Source organism: Rhododendron vialii, chromosome 2a (genome assembly GCF_030253575.1).
Source record: "Rhododendron vialii isolate Sample 1 chromosome 2a, ASM3025357v1".
Taxonomy (NCBI): Eukaryota; Viridiplantae; Streptophyta; class Magnoliopsida; order Ericales; family Ericaceae; genus Rhododendron; species Rhododendron vialii.
In genome coordinates, this window is record NC_080558.1 from 9,844,387 (window position 1) to 9,865,595 (window position 21,209).

A 21,209-nucleotide genomic window follows, 5' to 3' on the forward strand; every position below is an offset into this window, starting at 1 on the left:
TAATGAAACTAATGGAAAAATATGATTAAAAAATTAAGTGTTCTAATTTTCAATTCCGGTTGAACCAGTGCGAATATCTTATTTTTTTGATTATTTTATTCTAGATGGTCGTAATGAATTTTTGGCTTTAAGGCCTTTCAAGGAGCACTCGAAGACTCCTTATTTAGTTCAGGGCTCTCCTAGGGTGCTCATTGAAAGGCCTTCAGCCCCGTTTGGATGTCGGCTTATGAAGGGGGATAACTAATACCCCCCATTTATACTTGGGCCCACGGCTTATCCCTCGTTTGGGAAGCCATTTGAGATTGGGTATTGTTTTTATCCCGTTCTTGTGCAAGACCGGAGAAAGGGGTACTAGGGGGTCTTACTTATGGGCAAGGTTTAAGGTATCCATAACTTATACCCCCTAATCCTCCTCAAAAATTGACGATTTCACCCCTCCTTATCCCCCTCCCTAACCCTTACACCGTTTTTTTTTTTGTGGAGCAATAAACAAAAAATAGGAAGAAGAAGAACAATAGCAACAAGAACAGATATGAGAAAGGACAGATCGGAGAGAAGAGGGATCGAACCAATCGTAGCTGCTGCTGCTGCTTCTTCTTTTTCTTCTTCTGCCACCGCTATTGCTGCCGCCGTAGTTCTCTCGCTCTTTCTCTCTCCCTCTCTCCCTCTTTCTCTGATAAACGGTGAAAAGAAAAGGTAACAGTGATAAGAAAGGAAGAAAAGAATAAGAAAAATGATTGTGTGCATATGAGACCATGTGCTATCATACACCCTCACCAATAATTAATTAAAATGAACACATAATTAAATTATAATTATTTTATATAATTATATTAATTAACTAATTTATAATTATTATTTGTGAATAAAAATTTAATTAAAGTTGAATTTCACAATTATATATTTAATCTAATGAATAATCTAACTTAACACTATACAAGGGCAAAATAGTCAATTGATAACTTTTTACATCATACACCCTCCCTTATACCCTCAATTTATCCCTCATCCAAACAAAGTATTATTTAATCCTCATTCTCTAATACCTCATCCAAACAACCTACTATTAATTCTCCCTCCATAAACATCATATCAATGTGGGTCATTTCTTATTAACTAATACCCCAATCCTTATCCTGCATCCAAACGAGGCTTTAGAGCCAAAAATCCATTATGACCATTTAAGATAAAATGATCAGAAAAATAAGATCTTCACACCGATTTAAACAGATTAAAAATTGGAACACTTAATTTTTTAACTATATTTTTTAGTATATGAACGGTGTAAAACAATAAGTGTTCCAATTTTTAATCTGTTTGAACTGGTGCGAATATCTTATTTTTCTGATCATTTTATCTTAAATGGTTATAATGAATTTTTGGCTCTAAGGCCTTTTAATGAGCACCATAAGAGAGCCTTGAAAATAAATAAGCAGTCTTCGGGTCCTCGTAGAAAGGCATTAGAGCCAAAAATTCATTACGACCATCTAGGATAAAATGATAAAAAAAAAGATCTTCGCACCGGTTCAACCGGAATTGAAAATTGGAGCACTTAATTTTTTAATCATATTTTTCCGTTAGTTTCATTAACGGTGTTAACGATTTTATCAATTTGGAACGTAAAATAAACTACTGGGTTTATTTGGTAGTAATTGAAACTAAATTGACGAAATTGAGACAACCGTAAACTAGAAGGATGACTACGAAAATTTGTCCAAGAAAAAATCAACCTAGAGTGAATACATTAAATATTAAAGTATTTCCCTAGAATGCAAAGGATGATCAAATACTAAATTTAGATCATCACAAATGCATAAGCACACAAGGGAATCAAGGGATATGAGTGAAAGTGTTTTTCTCTCTCTAAAAGTGGCTGATAAAAGTGGGTGACCCTAAATGAGAGAAAAATTCGGCATATAAAGAAGCTAGAACAAAAACCTAGAGCTAGCCAATAAGAGAGGGACACGGCGGGCGCTAGCACGCTCCAGCGGCGCTCTTAGTACGCGAGTTGGCGCAAGTGCGCTACTAAAGCGCTCCGCGAGCGCCATTCAAACTCTGACATTTAAAATTAAATAAAACATCAAGAGCACTTTGAATGGCGCTACCGGAGGGCTCTAGCACTCTTAGGGCACGTACATGTGCTACCGCGCTACGAGGGCGCCCCGCTAGCACACGGTTCTGATCCCTATAATGCCCTAGAAAAATTTTCTTCCTTCAAGCAAGGCCAGCAAAGCTTTTCTCATGCCTTAGAGAAATTTCTCTACTACTTCGCATAAAACAAACCAAGAGAGCTAATGCCATGGAATTAAAAATCTGACTACTCTATAACAGTTTAGGCATGAAACTAGAAAAGATGCATGAAAAAACATTACGCTAAATGCATATGAATGGATATACCTCTTTCGATCATAATTTGAGTATCCTTAATTCAAGGCAAGAGCTTCTCAATATTTCTTCATTCACCGGGTGGAGCGTGTCTAGACAAGATAAAATAAAAGAATCACCTCCCAAACCCAAATGAAAAAGAATAACAGACTCCAATGGTTTTGACATAATCCAAAAAACGCCAATTAAACTAACATATCCATTAGATTTTTGATCTTCTTTTGCCGAATAGTCTCTCATATAGTACTTTAATTGCACTATTTTGTGTTAATTAGAAGTTTCCGTTTATATAGTTGTGTTAGTCTCATTAATAATCAAGAAGAGCGATGTTTAATTAAGTATTTGGATGTTCAATTCGGTTGTTATGATTTCGTTTTTAATACTAGAAGTAATTTTTAATCTGTTTGATGGTTTTATTTACAAAGAGCTCCCATTTGAAAAGTTCGCATCGGCCCCTTCAAAATTTAGAACCGGCCCTATTTCTACTTATTTCGCTGGTAGTTAAATTTTCCGTAGATGTGAAAATGTGAGGGTTTTTTTTTTTTTTTTAAATTGATTAGGTCCCAAAACAAACAAGTAGAACTGTATGCTTAGTTAGTGAATCAACGAATTTGTTTTATCTACTCTCACAGATTTTGCAATGCATTAAGAAATATTGATCATTTGAAATGGGAAAGACTTTGGAAAGCTTTGTCCCATTTCTTAAAAGATTGTTTCCGTGACTCGAATCCGTATCACTAGCAACATTGGTGGCAAGGCATACCGGTTGACTAATTTGCCCTTCAAAATTCCGGCTGTCTAAAGATGACATATTTTGGAGAAATTTTTAGGAACACTGGCAACAAATTGTAAGCATGGGGAATTTGGGGATAATCTCACAGATGATGGAGGAGAGAGAGAGAGGAAAGTGGATGAGAGGGAAACATATGGTAATGGTTGAAGCCGCCTCTGTGGAAATTATTGGGAAGACGATGAGCGTCAACTTGGGTTGAGGTCAACTCCAAGTGGCCCCCTCCTCCAAGCGGATTTGTGTTCTCTAGAACGTGTGTGACAAATCAAGCACTTACAGTTATTTGATTGAGTTGATCTTTTACTAGGATATTTGAAAAAATATTTTGAAATCAATTAATGGCTCAAATTATTTATTAATTACCCTGAAGTGGGCCTCACAAAGCAAGTTTTGCACAACAATACAGAAAATAATGCAAAAGTAAACAAAATTCCGAAAACAACAGCAAAAAACAAAAAAATCACGTGAGTTGCTGAATTTAATTTGCCAACACAACAAACAGATAGAGGGATTTATTACTTAGGTATTAGAAATTACTCCCTCCAGCTGAAATGCAATTGCTTCTGTTTTGAGAATATAATTTTTATGAACAGTACATAATACTAATATAAAAAAAAATGATTTTTCAAATTGGCACGACGTTTTGGGACAGTCAAAAAAAAGGAAAATGATGAATTATTTCCCAAAGTGTGATGGGAAATATAACGAGTGAAACTCGAAAAGAGAAATTTTTGGGTCTCGAGCGGGTACCACGTGGCGGTACCCAGCTCGCATCTCAGCCGTTCAAAAGTGTTTTGGACGGCATAGATCCGACCACTCTCTCTTCTCTCACCCGACTACTCTCCCTTTTTTTCTCTCTCTCTAAAATCCAAACTATCCAAAACACTTTTAGACCTATGTCTACTATCGCCGATGGAGTACTACGTGTGGTACTCGCCCGGCACGAAGGTTCAGTTTAGAAAGGACTTAAAGTAAGGGAAAATGACTGCTCAGAACTTGTTTTGATAATTAATACTCATCAAGACATGTTGAGAATATTTATTAATACTGAAAATGTCCTTAATGGGTATTAATTATCAATCACGTCATTACCGTCATTTCCCCTTAAAGTAAATCTTGAGAAAAGTATAGGGATAAGATTTTGTCTGCCAATGAGAATGACTAGACTACTGCGGCGACTTCAGATAAAAATAAAAAAGTAGAACTGCGATGACTTGAAGCTAAATTTTGCTCCAATAAGCTAAATGGTTTACTTATTTTTATTCTTATTCTCTCTTCTTCTTTTTTTCTACATTTGTTAATTTTTAGTTGATTTTTTGTGAATTATTATTTTTCATGACAAAAGAAATCTACAAAGTAAAAAATTAGGATCAAAACCCAAATTTTTTTGATAAAGATTGAAAACGATTTTGGCTTATTTTTGTTTTTGTTCAAAAAAATTTGGGTTGCGGTCATAATTTTTTACTTCAATTTTAGATTCCTTTTGATCTGACGAAGCAATAATTCAAAAAAAATTATAAAAAATACTAACAAATGCGATTTTTTTGAATAAGAACAAAGTAAATTATTTGAATTATTAGGCCAAGATAGGCATATGTACGAGAAGAGAGATGCTTCATACATTACACCAAACTATTACACCATCTACTACATTTTTTGTGGAGCCCACGCGGGATTTCACAAAAATACAAAAAAATATCCAAAATTTTTAAAATAATGTTTTATGAGGCCCTGTAAAAATTCAACTCTAACGAATATCGGTAAATATCATTTCTGGGTTCGTATGTCCGAAACTGCATAGTTGAGCATTTCTGCTCCTACAAATTTAGAAATAATACTTACCGATACCCGTTAGAGCTGATATTTTACAGAGCCCCGCAAAATATTATTTTAAAATTTATAAATATTTTTCTGTATTTTTTATGGGACCCAAAATGAACCTCATAAAAAATATAATGGATAATATAGTGTATCTAAACTTATTGGTAGGGAGAAAGCGGTGGGCGAGGTATTCCAGCAAGTGGCCCCGTCCTGTCTGTCGATAGAAGAGAATATTTGTGGTCACCAATCACCATTCTTTTTATCCCAATCAATAAAAGATATCATTTTTTAGGGGTGGAAATCATTTTTTAGGGGTGGAAATTTCGACACAACACAAGAATTGGAAACAAGTTAGTTGGTTAATGTCAGATATATCTGACATAGAATATGAATATAACAAGGCACGACAATACGAAAAATTAAACAAGTCGGGTTAGAGTTGAGAGAATTGTGACACGAACACAACATGACACGACGTTAGATAAAAATTTATGAAAGGACACAATAACCCAGCACGAAGTTAATTAGCGCATTAGGGTTGGCTATTTCTGACACGGAACACGAATATGACACGACATGATAACGCAAACAGCTAAATAGGTCAGGTTAGGGTTGAGAGAATTTTTACACGAATACGAGATGATAAGACACGGTGCCCACCCTTAAAGCAATTGTGAGAGTTTACGAGATAACCAAGACCAATAACTCAATCAATACAAAAAATAAGCCCATCACAGAGAGGGATGATGGTATGATTGAATAGCACTATTGGAATCTGATTCATGAGGCGAATCGTTTGAAATGCCTTCCTTGGCAATTACTCCCTTCGTTCTTCCTCTATGTTGGACTAACTAATTTGGTCCTCCTCCAGGCTAGTATCCACGGGCGGCCTCCCGCATAACACTTCTAATAATACCACACCAAAGGAATACACATCAGATTTTATGATTATTCTTTAAGTTATGAAATAATCAGGATTTAGATATCGGAGCATGTGCCTTTTATGTGTGTGCTTATATGAATTGTTGAATGACTTGTAGTGCCTTTTGACAATACAGAATAAGAAATCTTAGCTACTCAATTACTGTTCAACAGAATATTCGTGGTCTTCACATCTCGGTGTATGTAACTTTGATTGGTACCAGCATGAAGGTGGTCTAATCGGCGAGCGGCACAGTACAAATGAGAGCCTTTGCTCCCACATGAGAGGAGTAGTCGTATCAGTTTTCGTTGTACGTGGCTCGTAGAGATCCCAATGACATGAATCATCGAAGTTGTGAGTTGCTATTAGGATCTCATCTAGTGAAAAGCAACGACAAGATCCCTCCTCCACTTGAGCCGCACGTCTATTGCACTCTCACACTTCGAAAAGGACAACCAATTACGTGGACGAGGTTTCGGCTATAGTGGAGTCTGTAGAGCAAAAGATGTCGGAAGCCTAAGTTTCATTTCTCGAAAGATTGTTTTCGTGATTCGAACCCGCACCACTAGCAACATTGACAGCAAGCCTTACTTGTTGACCATTTTGCCCTTGTTCAAAAATCCCCCCTCTCTAAATTTTAAAGCTGACATGTTCCGGAGAGTTTCTTAAGATGTACTAATAATATGCAATTTACATGAGATACAGAACAACCTACGTAGTCATTCATTTGAAAATATACAAGGCCACTTCTTACTTATACAAAGACCCCAGCTGTGCGTAACAGAATTGCCAGCTCATCAACAAAACTAAGCTGCTAATCACACTTAACTACTTAACTAAGCAAACTTAACTACTTCAACTAATTACATAGGCTAATTACTTTAATGCCCTTTCTTTAAAACATCAACCACTGATTGTGAATGGAGCATGAAATGGATTTCTTTACATAGACTTTACTTTATCTTCTTTCCCACATCGGTTGAGAAGGAAACTAAAGCCTTCCCCCAATCTTCATCATAGCATAAAGGTCCCAGTACGCTCTCAGTACCGAATCTGAAAAATTGAGCATTTGAAACATATCCAATACATCTGAGAGTAAGAATACATTTTGAATGATTTCTATGATAGGAAAATTGGCCCAAATGGACCCTCTGTCCAACCGTATGCGGGTGAAAGATTTACTGCTTCCTGATAAATATTGACGGAGATGTCTTCGTTCGAATTTGACGACTGTGTCCGAGCTGCAGAACTGGCATTAAGGCTCTGCCAATTCTCTTGCAGGTTCGAATTTGACGACTGTGTCCGAGCTGCAGAACTGGCATTAAGGCTCTGCCAATTCTCTTGCAGGTGCAATGCAGAGTGGAGGCTCCTCACTACGTAGTTTATCGACGTTCTAATTCCGAACCCCTGTTGAAACAAACAACAACATGCTATCTTGACAAATTCCCTCAAACACTCTGATCCTATTTTCCCAGCAAGGTGCGGATCCATGAGGTGATATATGGTATCGGATAGAATAACATCTTCCAAATAAAACTTTAGTGGCATGTCAGGATAATTAAGGTTCCAGTAGACAAACGACTGCTTTCTTTCATCGAAAAAGCTACCCCACCGCTTGCTACAAATCAGTACTTCCAACAACGTTACACTGAATGAGTACAGGTAATCCTCCTGATATCTAGAGCTGTTGGGCATTGTAGTTGATCTAAGTAGGCTAGTGCGGGTACTGGTCGTAGTTCTTATGTTGGAAAGCATAACTTTCGCGACCCAATTCTCGTCCAGTAGAATGCTGGATGGTTCAATGCAGTGGTGGATGAGTTCAAGCTCTCTGTTTGCATGGAGATATTCTAGTCCTTGCGCAGCTCCAATGCAAATTTGAAGTCGCATTTCCCATGAAAGTGGGCTATCTGTATAATGCAAATGATCTTGCAAGGACCCATTGGCCATGTAATCGTAAACGAGGATCAGCTCGTCTCCCTCAGTGCAAAACCCTATCGGAGAAAGTATGTTGGGGTGGAGGAGCAGTCTCTTTGGATGAATCTCATCCCCAACACCTTCAAGTTTCTTAAATCTTATGATCGCAACCACAAGAGCTTTACCATCAATATTGACACTACCTTTATACACCTTGTCCGAATTACGTACCAAAAGGCTCATACTGAAATCTTTTGTGGCTTCACGAATGTCAGCGAGTGAGAATTGACGGTATAATTGGGCACCAGTATTCGAATCTGATTTCCTAGGCGAATCATTTGATTTTCCACTTGAGGAACTGTTGTCCTTCCTCTCCCCCAGCCACATGTCCATCATACTTTGAATCGCATTTGTCATTATTCCCTCTGTTCTTCCTCTCCGTTGGGATAACAATGCGAGCTCAAGCCTACCCAACACTTCAGCCATCGTAGGCCGTGATCTTGGACTTTCATTTAAGCAATTGTTGGCAAGTACAACGAAAGACTTGAAACAACGTGGTGCTATTTGTCCACTGAGAGAGGCGTCAATGACTTCAGCAAACTTTCCCTTTTTGATACACTGTTGAGCCCAATAGACTAAACCGATTTGCTCCTCATCTAGTTTTCTGTCCACGGGTGGCCTCCCACATAACACTTCTAACAATACCACACCGAAGGCATACACATCGGATTTTGCAGTCAGTCTTTGAGTACGGAAGTAATCAGGATCCAAATAACCGAATGTGCCTTTCACTTCTGTGCTTATATGGGTTATTGAATGACTTGTAGGGCCTTTAGACAATCCAAAATCCGAAATCTTAGCTACCCGATTCTCGTCTATGAGAATGTTTGTGCTCTTCACATCTCGATGTATGAAACTCTGGCTGGTACCACTATGAAGATGGTCTAATCCGCGGGCGGCACCAATACACATGTCGAGCCTTTGCTCCCACGAGGGAGGAGAAATATTCGAATTGCTTTTTGTTGTCTTTAGCTTGTAGAGATGATCGGCAAGGGTCCCGAGGGCTATATATTCATAAATCAGAATCATCTCCTGACACTGGTTGCAGTAGCCAATCAATGCAACGAGATTAGTATGCCGGAGCTTTGAAAGCATCTTGATCTCCGTCCAAAACTCTCCTGCACCTTGCTTGGACTCGGCGTTCAACCGCTTTATGGCAACCATTGTAGCACCATCGTCGATGAATCCCTTATATACCTTACCGAATCCCCCAATCCCGATAACTAATGCGTCATCGAAATTGTTGGTCGCTATTAGTACCTCTTCCAGTGAAAAGCAATGATCCCTGCCCTCTGACTGAACCACACCACCATCGATTCGATGCTGACTCTTTGAAATGGGCAACCGGTTGGACGAGGCTCCGGGTAGAGTAGGGTCTGAAGAGGGAAAGGCTTCGGAAAGCTTTGTCGCATTTCTTGAAAGATTGTTTCCTTGACTCGAGTCCGTACCACTAGCAACATTGGCGGCAAGCCTTAGTGGTTGACTATTCTCTTCTTCAAAATTCCGGCTGTCTAAAGATGACATATTTTGAAGAATTTTTTAGGACACTGGCAACAAATTGTAAGAATGAATTTGGGGATAATCTCGGAGATGATGGAGGAGAGAGAGGAAAGGGGATGAGAGAAACATATGGTAATGGTTGAAGCCGCCTCTGTGGAAATAATTGGGAAGACGCCATTCGGATTTGTGTCCTCTAAAACGTGTGGAGATGTCGTAGAGTGGCACGATTCAATTCAACATTCTTTCGTTATTGGTGATGTCATTATTCAACATTTTCTTCGTTATTGGTGATGTCATTTTTTTTAAGGCTTATGTTGCATTTTAACATTTTTAATTTGACACCAAGCTCTTTTTCCAACCTTTATGTCAAAAAAATAGAGCTTAAAGGAAGGGAAAAAAAACCCTCAAAACGGTTTTTAAATTTCAAATGGCATGATGAAAAGAAGCTGGCAAAATTGGCATGGGAGTAGGGTCTGGTAAAGCCACATCAGCTTTGGCATGACAGAAGACAGATTTGTTAAATGGTCAATTGATGCCAAACTTGACTGTCGGAGATGCCACCTTAGCTGGCATCTCTTCTTGTTATTCGATTGAGTTGATCTTATACTAGGTCACCCGAAAAAATATTTAAAATTAATGAATAGCTCAAATTATTTGTGTGATACCTCGAAGTAAGCCTCACAAAGCAAGTTGTGCACAACAATACAGAAAATAAGGTGAAAGTAACCAAAATTCTGAAAACACAAAAAAATAGATACATCACGTGAATTGCTTAGTTTAATTCCGAAAGCACAAAAAAAAAGAGAGTCACTGTTCATCCGCTACACAATATTATATCGTTGTTGTCTCTTTTGCCTCAATGTTCATCCGCATGGGAGAGCATTAGAAGCATTAAAAGAAAAGAAGGGTATGAATATTTAATTAAGGAGATCATAAAGAGAATGAGAGTATTGAGCTTGATTCTATGTAATTATAAAAAAAGGATCAGTTAAAATCGAAAAATATTTTTTGAGGATTAATTTAGTCCAAAACTCATAAGGATGCTTTTAGTGACAAAACTGAGAGCCTTCTAGCCATGATTGGTAGTAGTAGTTGGGAATTAACCCCTTTTTTTTTTAAAAAAAAGGCAAATTTTTTTATTAATCTCTTAACAAAGTAGAAAGATTAACCCATTTTGACTTTTCAACTTTTGTTCTTCCAATTTCCTTTTGGATTAGTCAAACATTCCAATGCCTTTGAGTCTTTGACTAATCAACTTTACACATTTGGATTCATTTACTGACATGTAAAATTCACTGATCAATAATGCTACTTATACAATATTTAAAATACAATAATTTACACAATTTTTCACATACATGTAGGATTCATACATAATAATGTGTGGAGCCCGCATGTATGTGAGAGATTATTGCGTGAATATCATTTTAATTCACCCCTTCAAATTTATTTCATTTTTTAACGTACAGCAGCAAAACAATGGGCCCACGTGACGCGCACTACTTTGCGATGCTCTCGACCAATTTTTACTCGTGTCCTTTCCGGACCCCAGATACGGAGAAGTCGGCATTGTTTAATCAATGTTACTCTGAAATTGGACTTGTGAGCGGTAGGGGTGAGTATGGTTTGAATGGATTCGGTTTTATATTAAATTAAGTACCAAATAAATATTCACGAATTATAAATTTGAAGAATCAAACCAACACACAAATGACATAGAAAACAAACCAATTCAAACTATTAAATATGGTTCAGTTTCGATTTTAAATCACGATTTCCTTTGAATTAAACTATCATCTTCAAAAAATATTTAAAGTAATTAACATTACGAAACTCAATTAAAAGAAAACTTGTACTTGTTAAACCAATTTCATGCAAACTACCAAAACACACTAACATTAACCAACCAATTAGGAGTAGAATACCAACAATTGCCTCAAGTCTTAAACTTAAATGAAATACTAATAAGTCACGAAAATGAACTAACTAAAAATACCAACTATTAAACATCCTAAGATAGTTTAACCAAATGAAAGGTAAAAGAAAATTTCTAATATCATTGAATTGAAATAAGACAGCAAAAGAGCAGTAGCAGCAGTATGGTACCCCCTTTTCCCCTTACTCTCCTTTCCCTAATATGAACCTTGACTCATCGAAGCCCGATGTGAACCTTGAGTCATCAAATCCTTTTTGACTCGGCCTGAATCTTATAAGAATGTGTGGTTGTAGAGCCATTAAGGCCCCTTTTCAGAACACATTCTTAAAAAATAAATACTTATTTTACATTTTTAAATTCAAAAAATAATGTAAATGAAAAATAATTTTTTAATTTTTTTTGCACCGTATTAAAGATCTTAATAAGATTTATCAAATAAGATTCATATTGATAGAAAAATTATTTGCATAACCACATAATTTTTAAACTTAAAATTACATTCTTAAAAAATAAGTACTTATTTCCTTTTTGAGAACGGAGCCTAAAGCCATTGTAGGCCTTGATTTTGGGCTTCTGTGCAAACAATTGTTGGCAAGTACAACAAAAGACTTCAAACAACGTGGTGCTATTTGTCCACTGAGAGTGGGGTCAACGACTCTGGCAAGCTTTCCCTCTTCGATGCACTGTTGAGCCTAATGGAAATTTGATTTGCGCCTCGCCAAGTTTTCTATCCACGGCTGGCCTCCCACATAATACTTCTAGGCTCTAGCAGTACACTGCACCAAAGGCATACACATCTGATTTTGTAGTCAATTTTGACAATTTTTTTTTTGTAGTCAGTCTCTGAGTAATGAACTAATAATCAGGACCCAAATACATGAATATTCCTTTCCCGTCTGTACTCATACGGGTTATTGAATGACTTATATTAACTTTCGACAATCCAAAATCTTAGCTACCCAATTCTCGTCTATAAGAATGTTTGTGGTCTTCACATGTCGATGTTTAATATTGGTCTTAGATTTAGGGATATGACGCTATCAACCCTTGTTCCTGTAGTCTTTATAACAATTTCAAAGATTATAAATTTATTTTTGCTGTTCAAAAAAAAAAAAAAACATCTCGATGTATATAACTCTGGCTGGTACCACTATGAAGGTGGTCTAATCCGCGGGCGGCACCAATACAAATGTCAAGCCTTTGCTCCCACGAGAGAGGAGGAATACTTGTATTGCCTTTTGATGTATTTAGCTAGTAGAGATGATTGGCAAGGGTACCAAGAGCTATATATTCATAACAAGAATCATCTCCTGACACTCGTTGCAATATCCAATTAATTGATTGATGTTTTAATATATCTCCGAAGTACCAAAAAGAAAAAACAGGTTCTAAACTTTCACTTGGAGTTTTGTTTCGGGTATCAAGAATACTCACCAAATCATTCCGAGATGCAGATTGGTATTACGTACGTGTAAAAAAGTTAAAAGCAATCACTTTAGATTGTTAGTATAAATTTGCAGGCCTGTGAGTTATTGTGAGGTGTGTAGTCAAAATTGCTCATAAACTAAGGAAACTGATTTTCGCGTTTCACTTTTTACTAATGGCGCTCAAATTTTAATGTGAAGTTGTTACTAGTAACTTCATGAATAAAGTTGAGCGTCATCAGTAAAAAGTGGAGCGCAAATATCAATTCCTTAAACTAATATAGAAAATATGTGTAAAACTATGAACAGTACTCTACACTTGTACTTTATCTCTATCCATCCCTCTCAACACGTACATTTCAACAAGGATAATGCTAGGGTATCATCTCTCTTGTCTTGGGGAATACCGTATCACCCTATAACATAACATTAAACCATTCGAAAATATAATACTTTTTTACTTTTATTATTATTATCATTATCATTATTATTATTATTATGTTGGGCATAATACTTTTCAAAATGGTATAACATAACTACTCGAATGCATAACACTTTTCAAAAAAAGGCATAACATTTTTATTATTATGATGTCACCCTAAAAAAATGTTATGTTATTATTATGGTGTCCTCCCAAAATGACATAATATAACCACTCGAACGCATAATCATTAAACATTCGGAGGCATAACATGGGGGCACCATAAGAGGGGGATTACCTTAGGTGTTCCCTTTCAACAAAGCCATGAGTCCTACATATAGACCTCACCTAGCTAGGAATATCTATAAGAGCAAGTCCAATGGGAGGATGAAAAATGAGGGGATGGATAGTTATTTTAGTGTCAAAAAGTGGTTAAAAGTTAGTTACATAGATAATAGGATTCTCTTCTCTCCAATGGGAACGGAAAATGAGGGAATGGATAGTTATTTTAGGATGAAAAATTGATTAGCTAACTTTTTCTCCATTTTATTTTCCCCTAAATGAATTAAACTTTAATTAAAAATAAAAATAAAAAGAAATCAAAAATAAAAATAAAAAGATCAACTTAATTAACTTTTTCTCCCTGCCAAGCCCTACGGGCAGAAAAGAAGATCAAAAATTAAAATAAAAAATGCCCAACAGGAAGATTGAAGGATAAAAAGAAAGAAAGAAGGCCAATGCGCAGGTATACTCCGGCCGTCTATTATTTTAATAAATTAGTTGATTTGTTGAGCTGGAAGGGGATGGAAAGATGCATCTAGGGATGGATATATACATCTCCATATAACTCAAAGCTATTTTCCATCCCTGTATCCATCCCCCATTAGAAAGCTGTTTTCCGATTTAGGGCTGGATAACTATGACAACCCCCTTTTCATTCAATAAGTCTAATGGTACAACAATTAAGAACAGATGTTGCACAACAGTGCACGTGGCTGTCCAAGTGTTAAAAAAGTGGGTCCCATCTCTCCCCTCAATTCTACGGCAAATTTAACTCGCGCGCACACCCATTTGGGAGAAAATTAGAATAGAGGAAACTCTTCCCCAAATTGCCTCTCTCTCTCTCTCTCTCTCTCTCTCTCTCTCTCTCTCCCTCCCCCACCGTCGACGACCCTCTTTTGGATTGTCCGATCATTTACGCCGCCACCGACCACCAAACCTTCGCTCTTTGACTTCCATCTCTCTCTTTGCTCTCTCTCAAGGCTTCTCTGTCTCTCTCCCATACAAAGGTAGCCATGGCAACCCAACTGCTACCCGGAACCCCCACCATCGGTAGCACGCCAAATCAGATGTGTTGTGTTTCTCTCTCTTCTCTCTTCTGTTAGACCTTAACTTCGGTCTATGTCTAAAATTGTCTAAAATTAGGGTTTGTTCTTAAAAAAATTGGGTTTTCTTTATAATTACAAATTTGGGGTTTTTTTTTTTCTAAAAAAGTTGGGGCTTTTCATAAATTACTGTTGAGAGTTTGGTTTCTGTTCAAATTAAAAAGAATATTGGTTTCTCTTAACTAACTTTCAATGGGTGGATTTTGCCATTGTTGACCTGGTATTGGCCTTGTAATTCGTCGACTCCCTATTGTTGATTTTTTCATAAGTCTCTCTCACGGGGAGCTACCAGTGAAAGCAGAGAGAAGATGACAACAAGAAACGATGAGCATATTTGAAGGTTTGAACAATCTATACCCAAAAGAGCCGGAAAAGACGCCGGAGAAGTAGGTGGGGACAACAGAGGAGAAGAGGTCAAAGAAGTCGCCGGAAAAGATCTCCACAAGCTGGAAGGAACACTGGAGAAGAAGGGAGAGTTTGGTGGCAATATTGGGAATGTAAATTTGGGGAAAGTTTTTTATTCCTCTCCCCTGTTTTCAATTTTGGGGGAAAGGGACGGGAGTTGAAATTGGATTGGGAGAGATTTGACCCACTTTTTCTCCCGATTTAAAATGAAATGGGTTTGCGCGTGAAGTTCAATTTGCCATAGAATTGAGGGGAACGATGGGACCCACTTTTTTTAACACTTGGACAGCCACGTGCACTGCTGTGCAAGATTTAATTGCTGTACCATTAGACTTATTGCTTTTCATCACCCATTGGACTTACTCTAAGGCAATTATCAAGAATAATTAGCTACATTAATATTGTAACCGACCAATAACAAAAATGCTAATTTAAAACCTATATTCAGGAGGGTATATGGATATATGTAACCCCTCATGCAAGTTAATATGAATAATAAACTCACAATTAAATGAGTCATAAATATATCGTAATAGAGTATCTAGTTTTGGAACTTCTTACAGAGTAATATTCAAGAATTAACTAGGTGGACATTCAATGGTACCAATCATTCTAGCACCACAAACAATTACACTCACACATATACAAACACACTCAAATTCACTATGGGTCCCCAATAATTCTATGGTTATTGATTTCCAATGCACTGATAGTGCACAGATTGGCTCGAGTCCTGCACAAATGATCGAGATTGCTTCATTAATTTTAAACTACTTTTTTTAGTGGCCTCTCAAAAAACCAGCCCAATCCGATAATTGAAAGTGCTTGATCCTATATTCCAATTTTTGATTCAGAATATAGGATCCTGTATTTTGAATGAGAAATTAGTAGATTAAACACTTGCAATCATTGGATTGAGTAGATTTTTTGCATAGCAAATCAAAAAATATTTTAAAATTGATGAACAATTCGGATAAGTTGTACGGGATCTGAAGAAGGGCCCAGTGGGACTATCGCTTCACCATCGGTGCATTGGCAAAGGGTACCCATAAATGGGCTCGTGTGTCCCACACATAGTGGAGGTGGGTTATGTGTGCAGGACCCACAATGACCCCTGAACGGGCTCGTAGGTGTGCAATGTATGTGGGAGATTTAGTAGCGTACGTGGGCGTTGCGTATGTGTATGGGGTGCTGGTATTTTTGTTGGGGGTTAACTTCTTGAAAATTGCTAACTCTTCCGTATACTTTTGGGCTTCAAAACGCCTTCAGGGGTGGATCCAATGTAGGTACAGACGGGTCACGTGACCCTCCTGCAAATATCGGGAATTTTTTTCTGAACACAGAAACACTAACATTTATTTTTTATTCTAATTATATTTTTTTGAACACATGTTCTCTTTGTATCCGATTGTGAGTATTTTTATTAAATTTGTGCTCGAAAAGTGACCCATCTGTCCAAATTTTCTGGATCCGCCATTGAACGCCTTAATGGCCATCATGGTACGCAAGTTCTGCAGATTAAATCTTCCACTTAACGCAGAATTTTGAAGCACAAACTTTTTAAGAAGCTCAATTGATTCATGCCGAAGATTGGCAGCCATGAAAGCTCTAGCAGCTGCAAAAACTTGTGCTAGGCTCTTGCCTTCATTAGATACAACTTGATCAATAAGTTGTCTTCTAAATTCATTCTCAGGGTTAAGAACCATCGTCCACTCATCACCATCCATCCTTTCAACTACATACCTGAAAGAGAAAAATGGGTTAGATAAAATCTCCTCTCAAACTCATCCACAATAACAGGTAATACGAAAGTTAAACCAAAAATAATTACTAACCTCGCCTGCAGTTTGAATAGGTTGTTCTTATTTGTTACATTGATGAGCTTTTTGTCACATCGTCCTCTGCGATAAGCGACAACAGCGATGGTGGGATCCCGCTCCTCACAATATTTTCCCACAACACGTGAATCATAATACGGATTTGTGGTAAGAAAGTGTTCTGGATTGTTGTTGCTGTCTACTACGATTTTTCCCAGAGCATTGTGAGCATGTACGTCTTGGCTTCCCTCACTCACAAGATGCTAACTGGTTAAGCAATCCAAGTCGATTCCTGAAAAACATAAGCGAAGTGTGAGGATCCGAAGCGGCTAGGAGAGAAAGGGAGGTAGAGAGTGGGAGCTGACCTTTTCTCAAACTCGTCCACAAGTGATTCAATTGTAAGCAGAGAACGGACAGATAGAATGAAGCCTTTAATATATAAAATCTTCAGGACAGTTGTCATCCAGCAGCTGCCCTACAACTAACGGAGCATTTCCTGGGTTTAACTATCCAGGGAAATCCAATAATAGTTCAGCACTGTAGCCTTCTGATAGGTATGTTAATGTACCCATTTGCGTTCTCTAGCTAATTTATGCTTGTTACATTTGTTTAGTGTTTTACTTGAAGTTTGATACTTGTTTTCCTCGTTTCAGGACTTGAAATTGAATGGCACATGGAGCTAAATTGAGGAGCTAAAAGGTGATAGTTATAAATAATCCAGTGGAAAGTTCAGTGCCGTTGGACAATCAACTCATGTGGAATGCAATGACATGGACACAAAGTGATCAGTTCATAACTAACTAAGTACAAGGACTTATTGGGCCAATCTGTTACCTGATTGGTTGGCGTAAGAAATCGGGCTTTACTGTGGAGGGAGCCGAAGACGAAATTAGGATTGATTATATTACCAACAATCCTATTTTTCTATGTTGAACAATTACTATGATTTTTATAAATTCATATTTGGTATGATTAACGACAGACCACCTTTGCAAGAGTTCTATATTTCAAGTGACAAAAATTCTACTATCTAAGACACTTGAGGGAAATCTTACCTTCTGAACGTAACCTTCAATGTATCTGAGCATGTTGTTTGAATAAAGGTAGTGGGTTAGATCTAGAACAAACCCAAAACGATCACATACATTCACAAGTGGTCATGCATTGCGAAGCTTTGCTTTCATAAAGAAGTTCTTTGTCTTCTTAGGGTCATAGAAGTTTGATTCTCTTGTCACACGTTCAACCTCCTCGATTTGTCCAACCTTGGTAGCAGCCTTAATGTACTTAAAGTGAATTTCAGGATCTTCACTATAACAGAAAACAGAGCAATGAATGTTAGAATCACGATTTGGATAGAAATATTAACAAAATATAACTGAATCATTTCCTAAATATATCACCTGGAGCTCAGCAAATCTTTTAATTGCCCATGCCACTTGAGGAACTGATGTTCTTCATCTCCTTCAACCACAGGTCCATCGTACTCTGAAATGTCTTGCAATTTCCTCTCTGTTGGGATATTAATGCGAGCTGAAGGCTGCGCAACACTTCGGCCATTGTGGGCCGCGGTTTTGAACTTTGTTGCAAACAATTGTTGGCAAGTGCAACAAAAGACTTCAGACAACGTCGTGCTATTTGTCCACTGAGAGAGGGGTCAATGACTCTGGCAAGTTTTCTATCCACTGCCGGCCTTCCGCACAACACTTCTAATAATACCACACCAAATGCATACACATCAGATTTTGCAGTCAGTCTTTGAGTAATGAAATACTCAGGATTAAAATACCCAAATGTGCCCTTCACTTGCGTGCTTATATGGGTTATTGAGTGACTTGTAGTGCCTTCCGACAATCCAAAATCCGAAATCTTAGCTACCCAATTCTCGTCTATTAGAATATTTGTGGTCTTCACATCTCGATGTATAAAACTCTGGCTGGTACCACTATGAAGGTGGTCTAATCCACGGGCAGCATCAATACAAATGTCAAGCCTTTCCTCCCACGAGAGAGGAGAAAAACTTGTATTGCTTTCTGTTGTGTTTAGCCTGTAGAGATGATCGGCAAGGGTCCCCAGAACGATATACTCGTACAAGAATCATCTCCTGACACTCGTTGCAGTAGCCGATCAATGCAACGAGATTAGCATGCCGGAGGTTTGAAAGCATCTTGACCTCCATCCAAAACTCTTCCGCACCTTGCTTGGACTCGGCATTCAACCGCTTTATGGCAACCATCTTAGCACTATCGTCGATGAACCCTTTGTATGCCTTTCCGAATCCCCCGATTCCGATAGCTAATGCATCGTCAAAATTGTTTGTCGCTATTAGTACCTCATCCAGTGAAAAGCAACGACAGGATCCCTCTGACTGAATCTCACCACCATCGATTGGATTTTGATTCTTTGAAATAGGCGACCAGTTGGACAGGGCTGCGGCTGGAACACGTTCTGCAGAGGCCAAGTCGTCGAAAAACATGGTCCCATCTATTGAAATATAATTTTCGTGACTCGAACCCAGAGTACTAGAAACATTGGCGGCAAGCATAACTGGTTGAATAGTTTGCCCATCTTCAAAGTTCCTGCTTTCCAAAGTCGACATATTCTGTAGAATTTCTTAGGAACACTCGCAGCAAGTTCTAAGATTGGGTATTAGGAGCAAGATCTCATCGGCGATGAAAGTGTGAGGGGATGAGAGAGAAACACACGGTAATGGTTAGAGTTAGCCTCTGTGCCTCTGTGGAAGTGAGTGAGAAAATGAGAGTTTCAACTTTGGGAGAGGTCATGAACTCCAGGTGTGATCTGCTAGCCCCCCTCCATGCAGCTGGCCTTCAGTTTTCGGTGCCAAAGCAAAAATAAAAAATGAGGCTCTTTAGGCGTTTCTACGAACGAAATACAAATTAGATAAGTACAAGGACCCAAAAAGTGGCCACACGTGACAGACCTCAAATGCGGCTGCACGTGAGGGGGGATGTTAAGGAAATAGAATCCCACATTGCTTGGGAGTGGAATGGGTGATCACTTAATAACATCTGGGACCTCTCCATTCATTGCCAATTGGTTTTGAGATGGATATAAAGTTTCTACAGTATTTACCAACGTGGAAAAACCCAAAACAATAATCGAATAAATAAGATCTCAATAAGCATCACTAACACACTACTAGTCCTAAAAACAGTGATCGAACATTTTAAATATGTCAAAAGCGTTGATTAGATATTTTCCTTTTTGTAAATTTACCAGCAAAATTACTAGTTCTGGGCGCACAGTAAATACATTCAAAAGTTTCTTCATGTTTCAAAGCACTTTGTAGCCTGGCACAATATATCTTCCAACAGCATGGCTTGTAAATTTTATCTTGTACACATCAAATAAAAAAACCAAAATATTCATTGCATGTATCTCATTATGTATAATTCGTTATAAAATTTATAATGGGTCCTGAAATAGAAGGCCCCTCTGAATTTTGCACAATCTTTAAGAGCCTAAAGAGGCCGCACCTTAGGTTTAGGTCCTCCTCTGTTTCTCAAAATGGGTCATCACTATCATGATCCTGCTTGGTTAGATCAAGTATTCAGAGAGATCGAAGTAATCAGCCCAAGGCCGGAACTGGGTTTGCGCGGTCAAGCTTTGGAAAAACTAATATTCATGTCACATTCAGAAACAGAGCAGTATTCATAGGGTATTAGCTAGAAAATGGGATATAGAAAAGCAAGCATAGAGTAAAAATACATATCATAGTGAAATGCTTCAATACAACAATAATAAAAGCACACACTTTATGTGCCTAATCATGGGTTCAGCGCACATTGTCTTAATGTTACGTGAAGAACCAATCATCCAACATGTCGTCTTATTTAACCACAAGCATTCATAAGCTGGATCACAAAATTCTTGTACTATAATTCACAACCCAATTTTATTGGCCACAACAAACTCATAAGAAATCCACAATCATAAGAAAGCGACAAACATTCACAAGTAAAAGCAAATGTACCAAAAATTCTCGTAAGCAACGATTCGTAAATTCTGAAGTTGTGGCTAGTCACAAATTTTCATAACACTTGCCACAAGCAAGCATAACTAAGGCCACAAAGAATCATAACACAAGATCATTAGCACCACTAGTGAGGTAAATCAATTATCTTATTTTTCTAGAAATCAATTTAAAAAACAACAGCGTATATTTTGCACATCAGAAAGATCGGTTTCAGAATCAATTGGTGTGAAGTTTGTGATTTCATAATAAATTATTATCGAAAGCCAATTCACAGAATTTGAAGCTACCGAATAAGATACATGCTCGCATTTGCATAGTGGAGAAGTAAAACTAAGTTGTTTTACTTAATATGTGGTATTCAAGAATCCGGTACAATCAAATCTACTAGACTAAGCAATCGATTCATATATTAAAATTTATTTGTGTGATCAATTT

General features: G+C 37.6%; 1 protein-coding gene and 1 pseudogene across 2 annotated transcripts in view; both read right to left on the reverse strand.

Moving 5' to 3' along the window:
• Positions 1-9,561, reverse strand: part of LOC131315714 (uncharacterized) — a 117,241-nt gene extending 107,680 nt beyond the window's left edge. The window contains exon 1 of one of the 2 annotated variants that reach the window (XM_058344918.1): positions 8,178-9,561. In XM_058344918.1, the coding sequence (XP_058200901.1) occupies positions 8,178-9,416 (1,239 nt within the window). In that variant the 5' untranslated portion in view covers positions 9,417-9,561. The remainder of the gene's footprint in view (positions 1-8,177) is intronic. The other variant, XM_058344919.1, reaches the window with a different exon arrangement.
• An 8,394-nt stretch (positions 9,562-17,955) lies between these two features.
• Positions 17,956-19,683, reverse strand: LOC131315718 (receptor-like protein kinase ANXUR2; annotated as a pseudogene).
• Between the last annotated feature and the right edge of the window lie 1,526 nt (positions 19,684-21,209).